This window comes from Haplochromis burtoni, unplaced genomic scaffold (genome assembly GCF_018398535.1).
Source record: "Haplochromis burtoni strain Fernald_Lab_line unplaced genomic scaffold, NCSU_Asbu1 Contig_491, whole genome shotgun sequence".
Classification (NCBI taxonomy): domain Eukaryota; kingdom Metazoa; phylum Chordata; class Actinopteri; order Cichliformes; family Cichlidae; genus Haplochromis; species Haplochromis burtoni.
In genome coordinates this window covers 186,976-205,612 of record NW_024582852.1, presented here as the reverse complement: position 1 = coordinate 205,612, position 18,637 = coordinate 186,976, and the positions used below count along the sequence as shown (strand labels likewise).

General features: G+C 42.3%; 1 protein-coding gene across 4 annotated transcripts; it reads right to left on the bottom strand.

Moving 5' to 3' along the window:
- Positions 1-2,843: 2,843 nt before the first annotated feature.
- On the bottom strand, positions 2,844-17,988 carry b3galt2 (UDP-Gal:betaGlcNAc beta 1,3-galactosyltransferase, polypeptide 2). Of its 4 annotated transcripts, none has more exons than XM_005946689.3 (2): positions 17,110-17,988; positions 2,844-5,141 (listed from the first exon to the last, which is right to left on the bottom strand). In XM_005946689.3, exon 2 carries the CDS (start codon positions 4,942-4,944, stop codon positions 3,613-3,615), a length of 1,332 nt encoding a protein of 443 aa, XP_005946751.1. In that variant the 5' UTR covers positions 4,945-5,141; positions 17,110-17,988; the 3' UTR covers positions 2,844-3,612. The 4 variants fall into 4 exon arrangements, with proteins under 4 accessions (XP_005946751.1, XP_042069804.1, XP_042069806.1 ...); XM_042213870.1 differs by having other exon boundaries at positions 17,775-17,988; XM_042213872.1 differs by having other exon boundaries at positions 17,809-17,988.
- Between the last annotated feature and the right edge of the window lie 649 nt (positions 17,989-18,637).

Here is an 18,637-nt window from a genome sequence, read left to right as displayed (position 1 = left end):
TATTTTATGCTCCCCGGAGACACTGAGTATTTCAGGGCTTAATTCATTTCTCCTCGTCACTCAGCCTCGATATTGGATGATGTTTCTACCTTTACTGAACTTCTGTGAATGCTTTACTTTTCTATTTGGGAGTTAATGCATTTCTCCAAGGTCCACCAAATACAGTATTACCTTTAATGATCATTGATTTTGTGAGTTAAAAAAAAGAAGAAAGGAAGAAAGGAAAGGAGAAAAAAAGCACTCTTTTTGTGTGGCTTAGGATTAGGTTTGTGGATGTGGGATTTTTACGTAACTGTGCAAACACTGGTGGCCATAGATGAGAGCCGGAGCTCCTAAAGTAATAGACATGCAAAAGATCTGTGACAACACAAGTGACAGCAAGCACTACTTAGCAGTCATGTTAATGACACAACAGTTAAACATTAAAGTTCATTCTAATGTCTATATAAGAGGAGCTTTCATTTATTCTACCTGCAAGCTTGTTTCAGAAGATGCCAGTTTGATACTTTTATGATGTATGTAAGAGTCTGCTCAGGTACGAGTGATGCAAATTTATGTAAATAGAAAGCTAGCTGCTGGATTACAAGGACACAAACTATGCATTTGTCCTTAACCGGAATAGAAAACGCACTGCTCTGCAATGGTATCATGCCACTAGCAGTAATGAGCAAAAAGCAAAACTAGAGAGAAGCCAAGCGTGAAGGGAAAAGGAAGAGCTACCATCTATGGCCAACACCTACAACAACAAAAAAAACCCACTTCCTTTCTGTGGGTTGCTTTTCTGCTTCGTCTCCTGTGCTGTCATTGGCATCAAAGCAGGTGAAATGGATTCACAATACTTTTTGCTTCCTAGCTGAGCAAATTGTCCCTGAACTTTAACTGGAATTGTGTTATACTGTGATGACCGAGTGCTCCCTTAATTCTTTTGATCGGTGCAGTATAGGAAAAATTGTCTGTCCGTTTGTGCATCCACGTGGAAGTACTAACCCAACTTTAACCCAAAGTTAGTTCGTTTTACTTTTCTCCAAAAATCTAACAGGGCTAGCACCTACAGCCTATGCCTCAGAGGGTTAACACCATCTTTGAATGTGAATGTGTGCGTGAATGGGTGGATGACTGGATGTGTAAAGCGCTTTGGGGTCCTTAGGGACTAGTAAAGCGCTATACAAATACAGGCCATTTCCCATTTCCCATTTCTTTGTACATTTTCACGTAAAATGTTTAAGTGAATACTGCACCCATAAATTCACTCATATATTTTGAACATGTCTTAAAGGAAGCATTTTCTAAGAAGTGAGACTGAAGTTAACATCATCACACGGTCATCAAAAAGTTAATATTAATAGCGTTTTAGTTCTAGAAATCGCAGTTAAAATTTTCATTAGGAGTCACCAGGATCGACAAGATTAGGTTTGGACACAGGGAGGAGGGGGCAGAGGATATATTGGAAAAAAGCTGTTGACGATGAAGCTGGCAGCTAGAGATGGATGCAGATAATCCACTGTGGTGACCTCTAATGGGAGCAGCCGAAAGAAGTTCGAGCAGTTGCATTTACCCTCAGAAAATTTTGTGAATTGTGTACATTTGTGAAAATTACCTTGCAGCACAAAACATGAAACTACTGTGAACTTTTTTTTATCCCTTTCGTGATTCCTGCAGCACTCTATTAGCAAGATCATCATCATCTCCTGTTGTTTTCAGCTAATTAGTTAGCTGTTCTCTATAGCAATTTGTTTATTGCAGTGACAAACCGGTGACAATGCCTATGTTTTAACACTTCCATATTAGTGTTAATAACTATACTCTTTGGCTGCTAGCTAGCTCTTGTAGCTAGCTCCTGGTTTCAAAATGATATTAGTCATATCAGCAAAACACTTATTAATGTATGCATTACATCTTATATTGATCCTTGTGATTGATTTAACACTGAAATGCAACCAGTCCACTTTTAATACTTAATATTTTCTAAATGAAAATTCAGATGAGCTGAATAGCAGTAAACTGTAATGCTAAATGATTTCTCTACATATCATTTGCTTCTAAGAGCAGGCATAAACAGATGGTGACAACCTGAATCATTGTTCCCTTTGACATATGATGCAATATTTCTATTCTGATGAAATTTGAAAATACCCCCCATCCACAAGTGTGGTGGCTGTGAAAGATCAAATGCACGGCAGCTTAAGAAAGCATTTTTGGGGAGACATTAATGGGATGGAACGGCTGCAGTAGTAACTGTGTACTGAGACTCTTCAAAAAAAAAAAAGGATTCATTGCTGTGAGGAAGAAAAAGATGCAACCTAATGTACATTTTAATCTCAAGATTCACACATACATGTTTGCTATTAGCCATTTACTGTCGCTTGTGATTTCCAAAACAGTTTCATCACGTTATTGTGTCCCCAGAAACACGTTCTTTGGGTTTGGTGAGTTTTTTTTTTTTCTCGTAAGCTTTTGTGGCATTTCATTAATTTCGCTTGTGTGTTTTTTTCCATATGGTTTTCTTTGCTTTTAACTATTTTTCATGTGGTGTTTTGAGTTGCTGTGCATTTGAACAACTTTCACCGCCACTGTACATAAGGTACAGGACTTATTGCATGGTTTGTGTGGACAAAGTGTGAAGCACAGGACATTGCAGTGAATAGATGTCCGCCCGATTGGATACGTATGAGGGAAATTTAGTTATTTCTATTAGCAGAAATGTGTTCCATCCATTCGGTACTCTTTTTGATGCCAAGGCTCACTGTAGCTCCTCTGCTAACGTCCGGTGGTCCACACCACTTTACGTTCGACAGCTTAGGAAGAACCCCCGACAAAACAGACACACACTGCTGCACACAAAGTGATTTTGGAACGTTTAATCGTTAACAGATTCATTGCACATTTGCTTAAGTGCAGAGTCATAGTCAATGTAAAGCTTTAAAAAATACAATCTCAGTCATCTCTGATGTGATTCTGGGTGCGTTCATGTCGATCGTTTTAAATAAAATACAGTATATGACAGATAAACCTTCTCTTTAGGGTGGTATTCATCGATAGATCTGGAAAGTAAACACTGAGAAACAGGGCAGCATAACTGGTCAACGTCAAAGGTTCATATCATTCATTCATATTTAGGTAGTATAACTTTTTGACATAGTACATGTACATTTCCCTTTGTCTTTGTAAACACACTTGTGTCTCAATGTTTTTCTTTTTTTTTCTTTTGTTTTTTTTGTGTATTCGTAGAATGTGACATACAGTACTACCTTTTAGAGAAGAGCATAAATTACCACCTTTCTGTTGGCACCTGAATTATCATAAACACCGCTCTTGAGCTGCAGCTTTTTTCTCTTTTTCTTTTTTTTAGCACGCTCCATTTCACACAGAAATGTCCCCCATTCTCCCTTTTGGAAATAGCTCAATAGATTTACAATACATATTTTTTTCATTTTTTGATTAAAAAAATAGTTTGAATCAACTGTACACAATACCAAAAAAAATGTGCTTATCCCCATAAGGTATAGTGCTGAGAGTTCAACATGCCCTTCTCCATCTGTAGTTACACTGAACTCTTCTATCCTTCCCACCTTTCTTCTTTTTTTTTAAGATGGGGTGTAATCGCAGGATCCATCACGGAGGCCTCTCTCCGTGGAACTTCCGGTGTCTGTGCCTGCCGCTCTTTTCCTTGGCCATGTTGATACAGGCGTTGTGCTTGTTGCTTTGCAAGTGGTTCCAATACTTGATGAGTTCATTGGGTTGGAACTGATGGGATGTGATGAGGTGGCTGTACTTACAACTGGAGTAAGACACACGCCAGTGGTTGAAAAGGAACTCGTTGGGAGGGGGTGCTGGTTCAATGCGCAGCTTTGCCAGGCAGATTCCCACGTAAACATCCTCCAGGTGCAGCCTGCGTATGCTGAGCGAGGCCTGGTAGATCAGCTCGGCCATGTCCCCTGAGAACACGTACCCCGTGCCTGAGCAGAATATCGGGTAGCGCTCGCTTGGGTACACCTCTGGTGGCATGTACCACTTGCTGTCTTTGTTTCGGTTTGGTGCATAGCCCCTCATCAGGTAGCCAGTGAAATACCTCTGCCTCGGGGGCATCTCAGGTTTCAGCAGCTTCTGGATGAGATATTCTGTATTGACAAACATGTCACTATCTGTCTTCATCACGTAGGAAGCATGTGGGCAATAGGTAGCTACCCAGTTCATGCCCATCAGAGTTTTGATGGTCAGGTTGTAGTAAGTGTCCTGATAGTCCTGTTGAATGATATCATGGTAAACGCGGCTCTCTTCCTCGATTCTGCTCTGAAGGAGGGTGTCCGAACTCTTTCCTGTGCCGAGCAGGAAAAGACGGACAAACCCCAGGCCCATCGCCACGCTCTCGTTTCCCCATGTCTGGCGGATTGCATTGCGGGCATCGGCCTGTCCTGGCTCAGCAGCTATGAGCAGGATGAGAAAGGGTGTGCTGTCTCTGCACTTGAAGGGCTCGTTCAGGATGTATCGATAGGGCTGGGCGCTAAGCCTCCCGCCAACACCCATCTCCTTCTCTAGCGTGTTGTTAGTACTCATCGAGTCCCCGAGCCCCATTACACCCATTCTGGCTCCTCCACCTCCTCCTCCCCCCACGACTGCCACCTCTCCTGCTGCCCCTTCACCCTGCTGAGAGCTGAGGTTGAGGAGAGGTTTTGGTGCAACATTCCCTGTTTCCCTCCAAAGGCCCCTCAGGGAGTTGCTCTGGTTCGCCTCTCCCTTGGGGCTTCGAAGGCCCCTGACAGTGTAGGCAAGCGGGTTTTCGCGAGGCCCGCTGTGCCCTGGCAGCCAGTCTTGGTGGCTGAAAAATAAGAAAACGGCGAAGAGCAGGGCCAGTGAGACGAGCCCGGCCACGTGGGTCCGAAAGAGGGAGCGCTTGACGGTCCAGGTCATCTTGATGGGACAGCAGTGCCGCCGTCTCCACTGCATGATGCAGGTCGGGGTCGCAGGAGGCTGTTGCTGCTGCTCGAGAATGGGCGGCGGCGGTCACATACAGTCACCGCAAACATGTGGTTGTCAACAATCAGAGGGTTATCTGAGCTGACAGACAGGTTGGAGTTAGCCTCCTGGTGGAGTCAGGGGAATGTCTGAACCCCCTCCGATGCAGCTTAGAGCAGGGTTAAAATCTGAAAAGAGAAAAAAAGGAGACTGAGAAAACAGCTTTGGAAGCAGCCCAAAAGCACTTCCTATTCACTGGCACAGAGCCACATGTTAGTTGTCTGAATTGCAGGTGTGGTTTTTATTGTGGGAAAGAACTGAACCTAATTATTAACTGTTCTTTGTTTTTCTCATGGCTTGTTTTGACACGCTCGAGTGACTTTGACTAAAAAACCCTCAGTTAGAGCTTTCTGTGGATGGAGGGTCCAATATGGCAAATGAGTCTCTCGGTAAGCTGACTTAACAGTTCAAAAGGAAGTAGCTGATTCACCGTGAGCACTGTTGTATCTTTGATTGGACAGGGACGAACAACACGGCAGGGCCTGGATGCTGCTCTGAAAATTATGCATACAGTGCATCTGTATGGTTGAAAAACATGCACTCCCAGTTGTGTCTAGTTGCTGATATACAGAACACATCCCGAATAATTCTATCTCATGGTTTACACAACTGACGGCCATAAATTTGCACAGTGACAGAAAATAAAGAGAATCAGGAATTCATCTCATGGTTAAACCCAGTTAAAATAGTCAAGACTGGTGGAAGCTACATTTTGGGCTGGCAGATTGGTGGTAGGCATGGTGAGATGGTGGTTTCTTTTTTTCTTTGCATGTCATTACTCAGTTTAATGCCTGGGGCAAACTATAAATTGCAGGTTTGGCCCAACGTGGTGCCAGCAAACGCTACCCTGAGCCGCATGGGCAAGCAAGTGTCATCAGCCCCCCGCAGCGCGTCAACAGCTAAGGAGGAGATGCATCTGTCAAAGTGAGTTTTCAGGGTCCAGCAGGCAGCGGTGCCTAAGCCTGAGCCAGCCTCTGGCGATAACAGCCATCACCAGCCATTCACCTTCTACCTCCAGCTTATCAATGCTGCCTACTGTCTAGCTGCGATCACCCAGGCTGCTTGAGGTTGGAACATGGAGACGTACAGTATAAGGAGAGGACAGATAAGGAAACAGGCAAACAGTGTGGACAAAAGTCCACGTGATTATGTGTGCTGTCCAACAGAACGTTGTGCACCAAGAGAGACATAATGGCAAATGCACAGAATGCAACTGACAGACGAGCCACTTAGAAAACTCTATGCCAGGGGTGACAAATTCAAGGTCCGCTGGCCAGAATCGGCCTGGGAAAGCCTCAAATCTGACTGTTTTGTTAATCCTGTGAATTAACAAAAAGTTTAAAGTATTTGTAATTACAGGAAAGTCTAGGCAGGGATAACCCAGAACTACTTCTGTTATTTTTACACATTTATTTCCAATACTGACATATTGTTCATTTACTACAGCAGCTTTTCTTTGTCATATACAAAAAACCAAGACATAAAGTTGAAAATGCCCATCTTTTTTCCCTATATTAAGATATTTCACAGATTAAATGTGTAATTAAAGGGCTTTACACTGACTGACACTTAAGATCAGAGTACGCTGTATGTGGTTCATGATCTAAAATGAGCCTGGCTCTGTAAACGCACTGTTCTGAAGCAGGATTTACCTAAAAAGATTGTGGTATGCACGCACCAGCTCAGCGAGCCACCGAGGGAAAAAGTCAGCTTGCACAAAAACAGCATTTACTATGCAATATAGTCAATCACATGGATAGCAAACAGCACACATGCAATCATTTTTGTTGGGATCACTGACAGACAAACCCAGAATATAATGCCGACAAGATTTAATGATACACACAGCAAATACGCTACACACATAATCAGATCTGTGTACACACACAGACAAAAGATGCATGTGCACATCACACATAATTATATTCACACTTGACGCAAACATCATCACTGCTGTCCACGTTGACTAACACACACACACACACACACTCATGCTGGCAGTACACATCACTAGAGAAAACAGAATATGCCAGCAGAAACTTGGAGGTTGTACTAGACTCTGGCGAATATTAATGTAGCAGCAGTGTAGCAGTCTAGAATCCCCTTTTGCTTCCTGTGTGTGTTAATTTACTGCCTGCCTGCATTGCCTTTCTTGCTTGTTTGCTTGCTTTTTAATAATTTGAGATACGAAACAATGGAGCAATAATTTTTGCAAATGCAACATGCCAGCTTGCTAAGAGAGAGTGTTTTTTTTCTAAATCTAAACTTGCAATTTTCAGTTTCCTGCTATGTTTGCTCATTCATCATGACAACTGACAAGGAACACGATAACCTTTTCAGGCGAGTGTGCTTACCCAGCGCAAGCAATTACAGGAGAATGAGAGAGGCCAGGGCCGGCTTTGTTTTAAAGGTTAACGTACTTTACATCGAAGCACATCCAGCGCTTGAGAGATTTCTGCTGTCAGCTAAATGAGCATGTAGTTCCATGAGCTCTGATGAAGAGTCCACACACAGAGGCGCATACACATAAAAATAAACATGTACGCACGGGTACACACGCGAAATCTGACATCTACCCCACCCACGCGCTTACAACCCTCAATGGATTTCTGACGTTGTTTTGGATCTAAATGCCAATTTCACCAGGAGATCAGGCATCCATTTTTATTTTTTACCAGTGCAATTTAATCTGCCAATGCCTTTCCTCATTAATTCATTTTTTTCGCTCCCATCAATGTCCCTTCTATATAAGCCAATTAGTTACACTAGTGCTAATTAAAGCCCCAGCGTTTCAGCAGCGGTCAATAGTCAGAATGACGCCTTGGGGAGTGGCACTTTGGTAACATACTAAGCATACATTGTAGTGCCTTTTCTCTCAGCCTTAAAATCAGCAGGAAGAAACTCCCAATGTTCACATACCAATCACCACGGTTTGCTTTCTTTCTTTCTATGCCTGCATAAGCAGCCTAGACTGCTTTTGTCTGAACATGTTGTGAGACGCATGCAAAACAAGCTTTGCCGATGTCAATGAAGATATGACCTTCATTTGATGAAAAAAAATGCACTTTGTGATAGTGACACATTTTCTTGAGGAAAACGGCTCACAGAGCAGCTGCTCACTGAAGTTAGAGGTTAAATTCTGCTTCACTGGAACCGGTCCGACTGATTATGTGGTTCATTTGACATTCCTGTTTCCTCTAATAACACCAGCCTTGAAGCAACCACTACATTTATGATTTATTTTAATGCTAAACTAGTGTTACGCCATACTGCCTTCATTGGAGTAACAAAAGCTCAGGCTCTCTAAAAAGAGCCATCAAAGGCTAAACAACATCGACAAACAAATCCTGAGTGTTGTGGTTGAATGAGATATAACTTGTATGGAAAAACTAGTCTTGTGAAACAATGTTCTTTGGACAGAGAAGACCAAACTAGAGATGTCTGGGCATAATGCACAGGGCTGCGTTTGGCAAAAACCAAAAACAACAAATCGGCACAAACACCTCATTCCAACTTGCAAGCACAGTGGTGGAGGGGTGACATGGCTTATTTTGAAGGCACGGGAACTAGGCACCTTGCATTCAATGAATCTAACACGAACTTGTCTGTAGACGAAAGTAGATCAGCTACAGCTTGACTGAAACTGGTTCATGCAACAAGACAGTGGTCCCAAGCATACCAGCAAGCCTATAACAGAATGGCTGAAAAATAGCCCCCCCTCCGAGTTGCAATACCCAGAAAAAGTCCACAAATGATATGGCAAGAGCTTAGGTCACCTGTGCATTTAGAATGCCTATAAACATAAGTGAACTGAACCTAAATTGTAAAGAAGAACGGGTTGTACAGAAAATGACAACTTCAAGTTATTGCTGGTAAAGGTGCTTCTAAAAGCTACTGAATCATGAGGTGTACTTAGTTTTCACAGGGCTGCAGAGTCCAGTGAAAACGTTTTTCACAACACTATATATACATCATAAAGCTGTGAAATTTATGGTTTTCAGGGTCTTTATCATTAACTCGGTTTCCCTGGGTCTTTTCCCGTGTTGTAGTTGTGTGTCTTATTTTGAAAGAAATATTTGCACGTTATTCTATATATTCTCCTTCCTTCCTTGTCTTTCCCCTCCTTCCCCAATCAGTCGAAGCAGGTTACTAAAACCCCTAACTTAACCTTTTTCTACCAGAAGTCTTTTCCTGTTAACTTCCTCTCAACTGTGACCAAGAGTTATCATTCTCACATTCTTTGTTCTGTTTAATACCATAGGGTGATGACTGCGACTGTACAAATGAGTGCTACTGTATACACATAAACTGAGGGTAACTGCAACTGAGTAACTTATTCTAAAACATTTGAAAATTGAAGTGGCAAAAATGTTGAAATACTTTTGTCTTACTTAGTTTCAGTAATGCTCAATTGTACCTGAATGGCAAAAGACACTCAAAATAATTAATCCTCAAATTACTTCCATTTCCTGTCCTGTAACTGAATTGCCTCATCGCTTAAGCTTTAACTCCATAAAGTCAGTACTATTTTAACTGCAGTTCTTTTTGACTGAACTAAATTAGACGAATCAAACATCAGGTAGATATGCAAATTACATAGATGTTTTTTCACAGCTCTTACCTTATTGCTGAAGTAACAGCTGTTAGAAAAAATTTGAAATCATAAAAAATATGTTGAGGAAATAACGTGTCCGGCAGCTATGACTTCTCTTTACAGCGATTCCCACAACTGACTCATGTTTTCAATTTTCGTGGAGAATGGTCTATTAATGTCTATTGTCTATTCAACATCCAATCCAGGCTCATTTTGGTCTATGTAACCTAAGTTCTGTAGAACAGCTTAGAGCAATGCACTCCATGGAAACATAACTAAATATAGCCAGGTTGACAGTGACTACCTATTTTGTATATCTAAGGCGGAGTCAAAAACCATACCTGCTCAACAAACAAGGAATGTAGCTTTGCAACGCTCACTGTGTTTTAGCTGTCGGGCAAACTCACTACTCATGAATGTTCTTCATAACAACTGAGTCACACATGGCAAATCCACCTCAGCTTTTAATACTTTTTTCTCCTTTTTAAATTTATTTTCTAATGAAGTCACCATTTAAAATACAGACAAACAGTATCCCACAGTTGTTTATGTTTTTGAACCCATTTTGCACAGAGAGGCATTTTTTGAAAATTGTATTGATAGCAATGTTGAATATTATTACACAGGAAACAAACAACTACACGTAAAATAATTACACCGTGGCGCCTCTGCCTTTCTAAATGGAGGGACGGTAGCTGCGTGTGTGTATGTAAGTGTGTAAAAGTTTGGGAACAACTGTGACATAATCCATTCCTCACTTCTGTTCAGCAGCACTCCACTTCAAGAACCTGTCATTTCATTCTCAGCCTTTTGTTTACCATCTGATTGCAGTGAATAGTTCAACATGTAAATCCAAGAATACTAGTAACTTGAGATCAGGGGTGGTGTTCATCCCTATTCTAATTTCCACACTGTTGTTCTATTTCTGAATGGCCAGCTGGCAGCTTTACTTTGGTTATATTTACCAAAGTGAAAAGCAGGGTTTTCACAATCTTAAGAAAACTGCATTTCTTTAAATAAAAATTATTAAAATAAATTGCGTCTTAACTAGTGATGAACCAAAAACTAGTTTCAAGCTCAAACTTTTCTTTACAAAGAAACTCTGACGGCCAAGATCTTTTTGTTGTTGTCTTTTTTCACATTTTTGCCAAGAAAAGGGACAGGGACTAAACACGATCACAGACTTTAGAGGGAAAACCAGCACACCGCAGACCACGGCCTCTCTGTGTGAGGATCTAAACGTATTCTACGCTAGATTCGACACAGCGAACACCATGAGACCGGACAGTGTGCGCACCGCGGATGACGTCAGTGCGCACACTGTGTCTGAGGAGGATGTGCGGAGGTGCTTCAGGAAGGTGAACGCACGCAAAGCTACTGGTCCGGACGGGATTCCCGGCCGCGTCCTCAAGTCATGCGCGGCTCAGCTGGCTGGAGTGTTCACGCACATCTTCAACCTTTCCCTCTCTCTGTCTGTAGTCCCAGCCTGCTTCAAAATGGCCACCATCGTCCCTGTACCCAAATCCTCCACCATCTCCTCACTGAACGACTGGCGACCTGTAGCCCTGACCCCCATCGTAAGCAAATGCTTCGAGAAGCTGGTCAGGGACTTCATCTGCTCTGCACTACCCGACTCACTGGACCCTCTACAGTTCGCATACCGCCACAACAGGTCCACTGATGATGCCATAGCCCTGACACTACACACTGCCCTGTCACACCTGGAGAAGAGAGACACGTATGTGAGAATGCTGTTTGTAGATTACAGCTCAGCATTCAATACCATCGTTCCCTCGAAGCTGGACAGGAAACTGCAGGATCTAGGACTGAGCAGCTCCCTCTGCAGCTGGATCCTTAGCTTCCTGTCTGACAGACGCCAAGTGGTCAGACTGGGCAGCATCACCTCATCCCCCATCACACTGAACACTGGTGCTCCACAGGGGTGTGTACTGAGCCCTCTCCTGTACTCACTCTACACCTACGACTGCACGGCCACTAACAACTCCAACATCATTGTGAAGTTTGCGGACGACACTACAGTGGTGGGTCTTATCACCAACGGTGATGAGACGGCTTACAGGGAGGAGGTCAGCGCCCTGACCCACTGGTGTCAAGACAACCATCTCACCCTCAACGTCGCAAAGACAAAGGAGTTGATAGTGGACTTCCGGAGGTGCAGAGAAGTACACACCCCCATCACCATCAACGGCGCTGCTGTGGAGAGAGTGAGCAGCTTCCGGTTCCTTGGTGTACATCTGGCTGAGGATCTTACGTGGTCAGTACACACAAACAAAACAGTGAAGAAGGCGCAGCAGCGCCTCTTCTTTCTCAGGAGACTGAAAAGATTCGGCATGAGCCCCCGCATCCTCAGGACCTTCTATCACTGTGCCATTGAGAGCATCCTCACTGGATGCATCACCACCTGGTATGGCAACAGCACCGCCTACAACTGCAAAGCTCTCCAGCGAGTAGTGCGGTGCTCTGAACGGATAATTGGAGGTGAGCTTCCCTCCCTCCAAGACATCTACAGGAAGTGGTGCCTGAGGAAAGCGGGGAGGATCATCAAGGACTCCAGTCACCCCAGCCATAAACTGTTCAGACTACTTCCATCAGGAAGGAGGTTCTGCAGCATCCGGTCCCGTACCAGCAGACTGAGAGACAGCTTTCTTCCACCAGGCCATCAGACTGCTGAACACGTCATAGACACCTCAGCTTCACTACTGGAACTTTAACATTATGCACTCCATACTGTACAGTAATGCCACTGTTTTGCACATGTCTCACTCTGTATATTTATTTTATATATTTTATTTATTGTTTACTCTATTTAATTTGTAAAATATGTGTACACACACACACACACGTAGAAAAATATTTAGTATACACATCCAGAAATGCATATACTATTATATATTGTACATATATTTATTAGTTTCAGATGTAGCCATTCTTGTATTTTGCTTGTTTACATTATTGTATTTTGCACAACTCTGTTGCTTGTGAAGCTCGCACACAAGAATTTCACTCACATGTACTGTACCAATGTACCTGCACATGTGATGTGACAATAAAAGTGATTTGATTTGATTTGTTATAATATATCCATCTAGTAGATTTTAGGTTGCTTCAACTTCAAATTATTTTAATTCATCCTTTACTTTATACTATGGCAGGCATTGATCTATCCCTTTGTTAAATCTGATGTCATTAGCCATTTCCCAGTTCAATGCTGCTTCAGTTTTCCAAATCAATCAAACTCTGAGCCACCACTCAGAGAGAAAGATCTTTTCAGCCATAATAAAATGATCACTGCGGCTGTTCTCCCAGATATTACAGTTAAGTTTACATTCAAGGGTTCAGCCGAGTTGGACGTTAACAGGAAGCTACACTAGTTTCTAACTAAAGATGAGATACCAGGTTCTGACCAAAGTATGTCTAAAATACTAAACAGAAAACACATTAGCTGTGACATTTAAAGGGTTAGTCAAGCTGGGCCAACTTACATATAATGATGTGCCACATGGTGGCAAGCTACATAGCTATGTTTAGGCTAATATAAATACATTAGCACAGGGATGATAAGAAGTTTTTTCCCAAAAGCTTATATCAGCTGTCTCTAATGGGCCATCATGTGGAAAACTTCAGCCAAGAGATGAACCAACCTCAACACCAGGTTGATCACTAATATGTTTCTATGGTGGGCTGTGCAGCAAATGAAAAGCAAGTGAATAAAAAACCTGAAGAGACTAAGAATTCAATCCAGTTCAGTTAAGGTTTATTTAGGTAGCACGAAATCAGAATAGCACTCCCGTCGAGGTACGTTCTACTGTAAGGTAAAAACCCTGCAGTTCTGGAGAAAAATGGCAACAATCAATGTCTCTCCTATGAGGAAGCACTTTGCAATAGTGGTGAGGAAAAACTCCCTTTTAACAAGAAGACACGTCCTGTAGAAGCAGGCTCTGAGAGGGGAAGCCACCTGCCACCATCAGTTGGTGGTTAGGGGAGGGAGAAAAGAAATAAAGAGAAGAGAAAAATGACAGAATAGCAAAACCTCGAAAAATAGACTTAACCTCCTAAGACCCGAACTCTTCCACGGCATGCATTTTTAATTATTCTTTGATATTTGGGCTGCTTGGGACCTGATGAATGTAAAAACAAACAATTACCAGATTTTTTTTTTTTACCTAATTTTTGTTTCTAAGAAAAATGAGAGCCACAAATGAGGATATTCATTTAAAATTTTGATAGAACAGTAACAGTATAATGTCCTCGTAAGTGGATATCAGGCCCTTGTAGAGCAAAATTTTGTATTTTGGTCTAAATAACCCAAAATGTGATGTCCACATATGTGGACGCCAGGTCCTAGAAGGTTAAGAAGCAAAAAGACACTTTCACTTACTCTGCAGTAACAGCTGTTACGTGGAATATCTGGAAAGGAAGAATCTCCACCAACTGGCTTGTTGCGCCAGTGGCATCCTGTTACAGTAAAACTCAAATTCAGTGAGTACTTTAGAACAACAATTTATTTGACCAATGTTTGTAGAAGGCAAGAGTGCATGTTGTAGAACTGAATCTAGATGTGCAAATACATTTATGAATTCTATTCAAATTCCATTTGTTTGACAGTCTACCAAAAAATCTTTCCAAGGACTATCAGTCAACTGCACATCTAACCTTGGATGGAAATCACAGTGTCACCAAAATAAAGGTCAGAGAAAGATTAAAAACAGACACACACACACACACACACACACACACACAGAGACACACACACACAATAAAATAAACTAAAACAGAATAAAATAAAAGTGCTATATGGACTATCCTTCAGCTATAGAACAAAGTTTAATATACTGAAACAGACACTAAAATAAAAAATAGTTTGAGTTTTAAATGAAACCATCTTCAGGTTACTGCTTTTCATATCCCCTTTAATATGCTGCTTCTTCTCAACACATCTGTCTGAGTCTAATCTGCTAGTATACAAATAAAAAATAATAATAATAATAATTTGTAAAATTCATGTAATTCATGTGATACAATTTTTTAATTTCGACACTGGATTAAAGAGCCGGCACATAGTGTATGCTGCTCCTTGATTTCACTGTTTTCTTTTTTCTCTGTCTATAAATCCAAGTGTCCTCTGTCAGTAACGCTTTACTCAAAAACAAACGTTCCTGTGATATATTTAGTTACGTGGACGAGTCGTTTTATCTGTAGAATATTGATAAGGTCAAAACCCAAATACAAAAGAAGGAAATTTGGCATTTGTTGTACTTTTACAGGTTTAAAAATAAAACCGCCTTGTATCTTTACCCCCGCCAAAAGTAAAAGATTGTCATGATGTTTTAAATAATCCACAGACTTGCTGTCCAAGAACTAAAGAAAAAGGATAATTTTCAGACCCTTTGAAAATGTTGTTTGCTGTCTGACTCAGCCTGGAAAGGGCCGGCAGGATAGGGAGGGTTGAGTTCTTGCTAAGTGTTGAACAGACGAGACACTCTGGATGGCCAGCTGCGTTTTATTTTTTTTAATATCCTTCATGACTAGAGCCTGGTCAAATGTGGGCCAGGCCACTTGAGCCCTTCCATCACACGACATAGCCATATCTGATCCTTATCAGGTCAGCTGACCCAAATTACAAACTTTTCTGGTATCTAATCAAGAAGTGTTATTCATATTCTGGTTTTAAGATAGCCATTTCTTTAAACTGACTTTGATTAATCAAATAACTGATAAATACTGTAATATAAATGTTTTTTTGTTGCAAAAAAATGTTTCATATCAAGATAAATTGTTAATGTTTACAACTTCCCCCAAACTGCAGGTAGTTCTCTCAGGCAAACAACTGAAAATAAAACGCTGTGCTGTTAGGAAGCGGTGCAAATAATTCACTGAAAATGACTCGCTAGCACACGAATCTTTACCTGACATATTTTACCATGCAAACAAAAGTAGGGGCAACAGACAAATATCAGATGTTACTTACATCATTTTCTAGTATATGTATAAATTAAGCAGATAGCAGGACCTCAGACTCTGCTCTCTCTTTCAATCATCTCCATCATTTTCCCCATAACTGCCTTGATCCTTTGCTCATACCGAGGCTGCTGGTTTGTGGTTGGCTCTGAGCTCTGGGTTTGCTTTAGTCACTTTTCCTTTGTTAGCTTTTTTTAAAACAACCATGTTTAAGCGTCTGTTTGTTGCTACAGACGGTTTACTTTTATGAATCTTTGTCTTTTGCTCACAGTGAGGAACTTCCACACTAACGTCACCTCAGCTTGTGGTTGCGAGTGTGGAAATCGGCCGATTCTGACCAATGCATCTCATTTCTCAGTCTACTGTGACATTAAACAGATTCTCTTTAGATGTTTCAAAGCTGATTGGATTAAAAAAAAAGAAGTGATTTGAAAAAACGGATTATTTTCAAACATACATCAGCGTTCTGAACTCCACAGATGTAATCCAATTTCGTGTAAACTGAACCTTTACCACATACACTGTAGACATGCAGTAAACATTTAGACTTGCTTGGTCTTTAAATAGCTTTAGGTCTGAGTAATGGCAGTGACAACAGAAAGTGTTGAGCAGCCTTTGGACTTTGACTTGGACTCCCGACCTTTTAGGAAATCAAGCTTTGGCATCCAGGACCCACCGCAGCTGTAAATATTATGCTACAGCATCGCACTTCTCTAAGTGAGTGAAAGACACAGAAAGTGTTATCCACTTCCGTTAATTGTGCTATCTGAAAACTATTACTGCTGTATTTACCTCTCACAGTCCTAACACCCTGCACATGTTCTCTTCCCTTGGACTCTTTTTGAGGACTCGGTTCAGACGCCACTGTAATAAATTATAAGGGGGTTTGAAAATTAGACCCTATTAAAGTTTCATAGTCTGGTGGTCAGAGTGAACACCCTGACGGGGGAGGTTAGCCTTTTTTTCCCTCTCCGTCGCAGCATTTAGCAGATATCCCCCAACTATGCACGGTCTTCAGTGCCCAAAAACACTCAGGCAGCACGACATGATGAAGTGGATAAAAAAAACCCTGTTAATTGAACTGGATCGATGGAAAGTCCCTGGCCTTGCCTCTTGGCAGGTTTACAGAGGGATTTCCTAAACTTGATTTTTATGGAGACTAATACAGCATGCACTACTGACCCCTTTTGCTGACACTGTGCCTCCAGGAATGTCACACAAAACCAGGCAAGTGGACAACATTCATTCTTAGGGGAAGAAATAATAGTGGAATTTAAATAAGTGGTCCTCTGGTACACCTTCCCCGTGGGGTGGGGGGGAAGAGGGGCTTCTGGAAAGTATCTGAGACGAGATGCATGATGTTGGGACAAAGGTGTGTGGAGAAATTGATTGATGGCTAGATTGGTACTCGTCAAGGCTGCTGGGGAAGAAAGGTGGATGTAATGGAGGGGAGAGGAGGGCGGGGAAGGCTAAATGAATAATGAGGATGTGGGGGGACCGATGAGACGTGCAGGGCTGCCTACCTCCTCCTCCTCATGCTGCTGCCGCTGCGGTAGCTGATGGGGCTGCGGTCGGCTGAGGGAGAGCAGGGACCCCGGTGCCTGCACTCGCCATCACCGTCTCTCAGGACTGGAAACAATCTGGGCTTTAGTTCCCTTCCCCCTGTTTTTCTAATCGCATTGACACCTTCAATGCGTAAGGTCCCTCCTCCTCGTTCTCATCCCCACAAGCTCAACAAACCTGCGGGTTTTGGTTCTCCTCCTGCTGCGACTCCCCCTCTCCTTCCTCTCCTGTCTTGCGCCTTGTGCCCGCTCTACACTGCTGCCCTCTACTTCATTTACGTATCCCCTCACCTTTCTGTTTCTGCGTTGTTTTCTGATTTTATCCAAGTTTGGCCCGCTGCTCAGATGTGTTATTTCATGTCAGAATGAAAGCAAGAACACCACAGCATCCCCGCCCCGCACGGCTATCGGGAAGCCCGCTGAAAAGCGACAGAGCAGCAGGAGTACGGCTGGTACTTCACGATGCTCGGAAAGCTGGTGTTAGGCAGAAGGGGAGTAATAAAAATGAGCAGAATAGGAAAAAATATATATATATATATATATAATCTTCCATATACAAGTCCAATCACAGCCAAAACATGTTCCCCGAGTCCTGGAGTGGGAAACGGAAACAACAACTCATCTACCTTCACCTCCCTGCTTCGGGTTTTCAGTCCGCACCTTCTTGTTTTTTCCTTCTCCTGTGCTCCGTCTCAGAGCGACCCCGGTCGGATTCCTCAGCCGGGCGAGGTACCTACTGGCCCGGGGAAGCTGGCTGTCAGACACCGCTACACTGACAGAACTCTCCCACGTCACCGCATTCTTAGCGGAGCATCTCACGTGACCCACTTCAGTCACTCATGCTACCTTCAAGGATCGTGGGTGAAAAAATGTCCTCCCTGTATTCTCTCTCTCTCTCTCTCTCTCTCTCTTTCTCACACGCACACACACAAACACACACACGCACACACGCACACACACTCTGCGTTCCAGCAAACACTCTTACAATTAAAACGTAATCAAGCCATGCTGCATTCATATTGTTATTTGACAATTTAGGGGACAGTTTTCTTCATCTTTCAGTTTGGGGGTATAATCAAACTGATAACTGAAGATTTTAGAAACTTTATTTTCATCTTGCCACACAGTGGAAATGCTGTAGACATGTTATGGCAATAATGTTTTATCTTTTAATGAGGCAGGTGTTTTGGCTGTAATTAAATGGCTGAACTAAGCCATTGTTTGCTGAAGCCCCAATCGTGATGCCTCAAGGCCATTATTATGGCCTTTGTTATCTTTGTGTTTTGAAATAGATTGTGATAAGTGATATGGGTTGAAGAATGATTGTAACAGATGTGCTATGGAGCCGATGGTCCTAAACTCATAAACTGATGATCATAAAATATAGAGGTAGACAAATTAACCCCATTGGTTGGTGAAGTCCATTGTTGAGCATAAAGAGGAGCATTTTCGCTTGTCCTTTGAAACTGGACATGCTGATGACTGATAA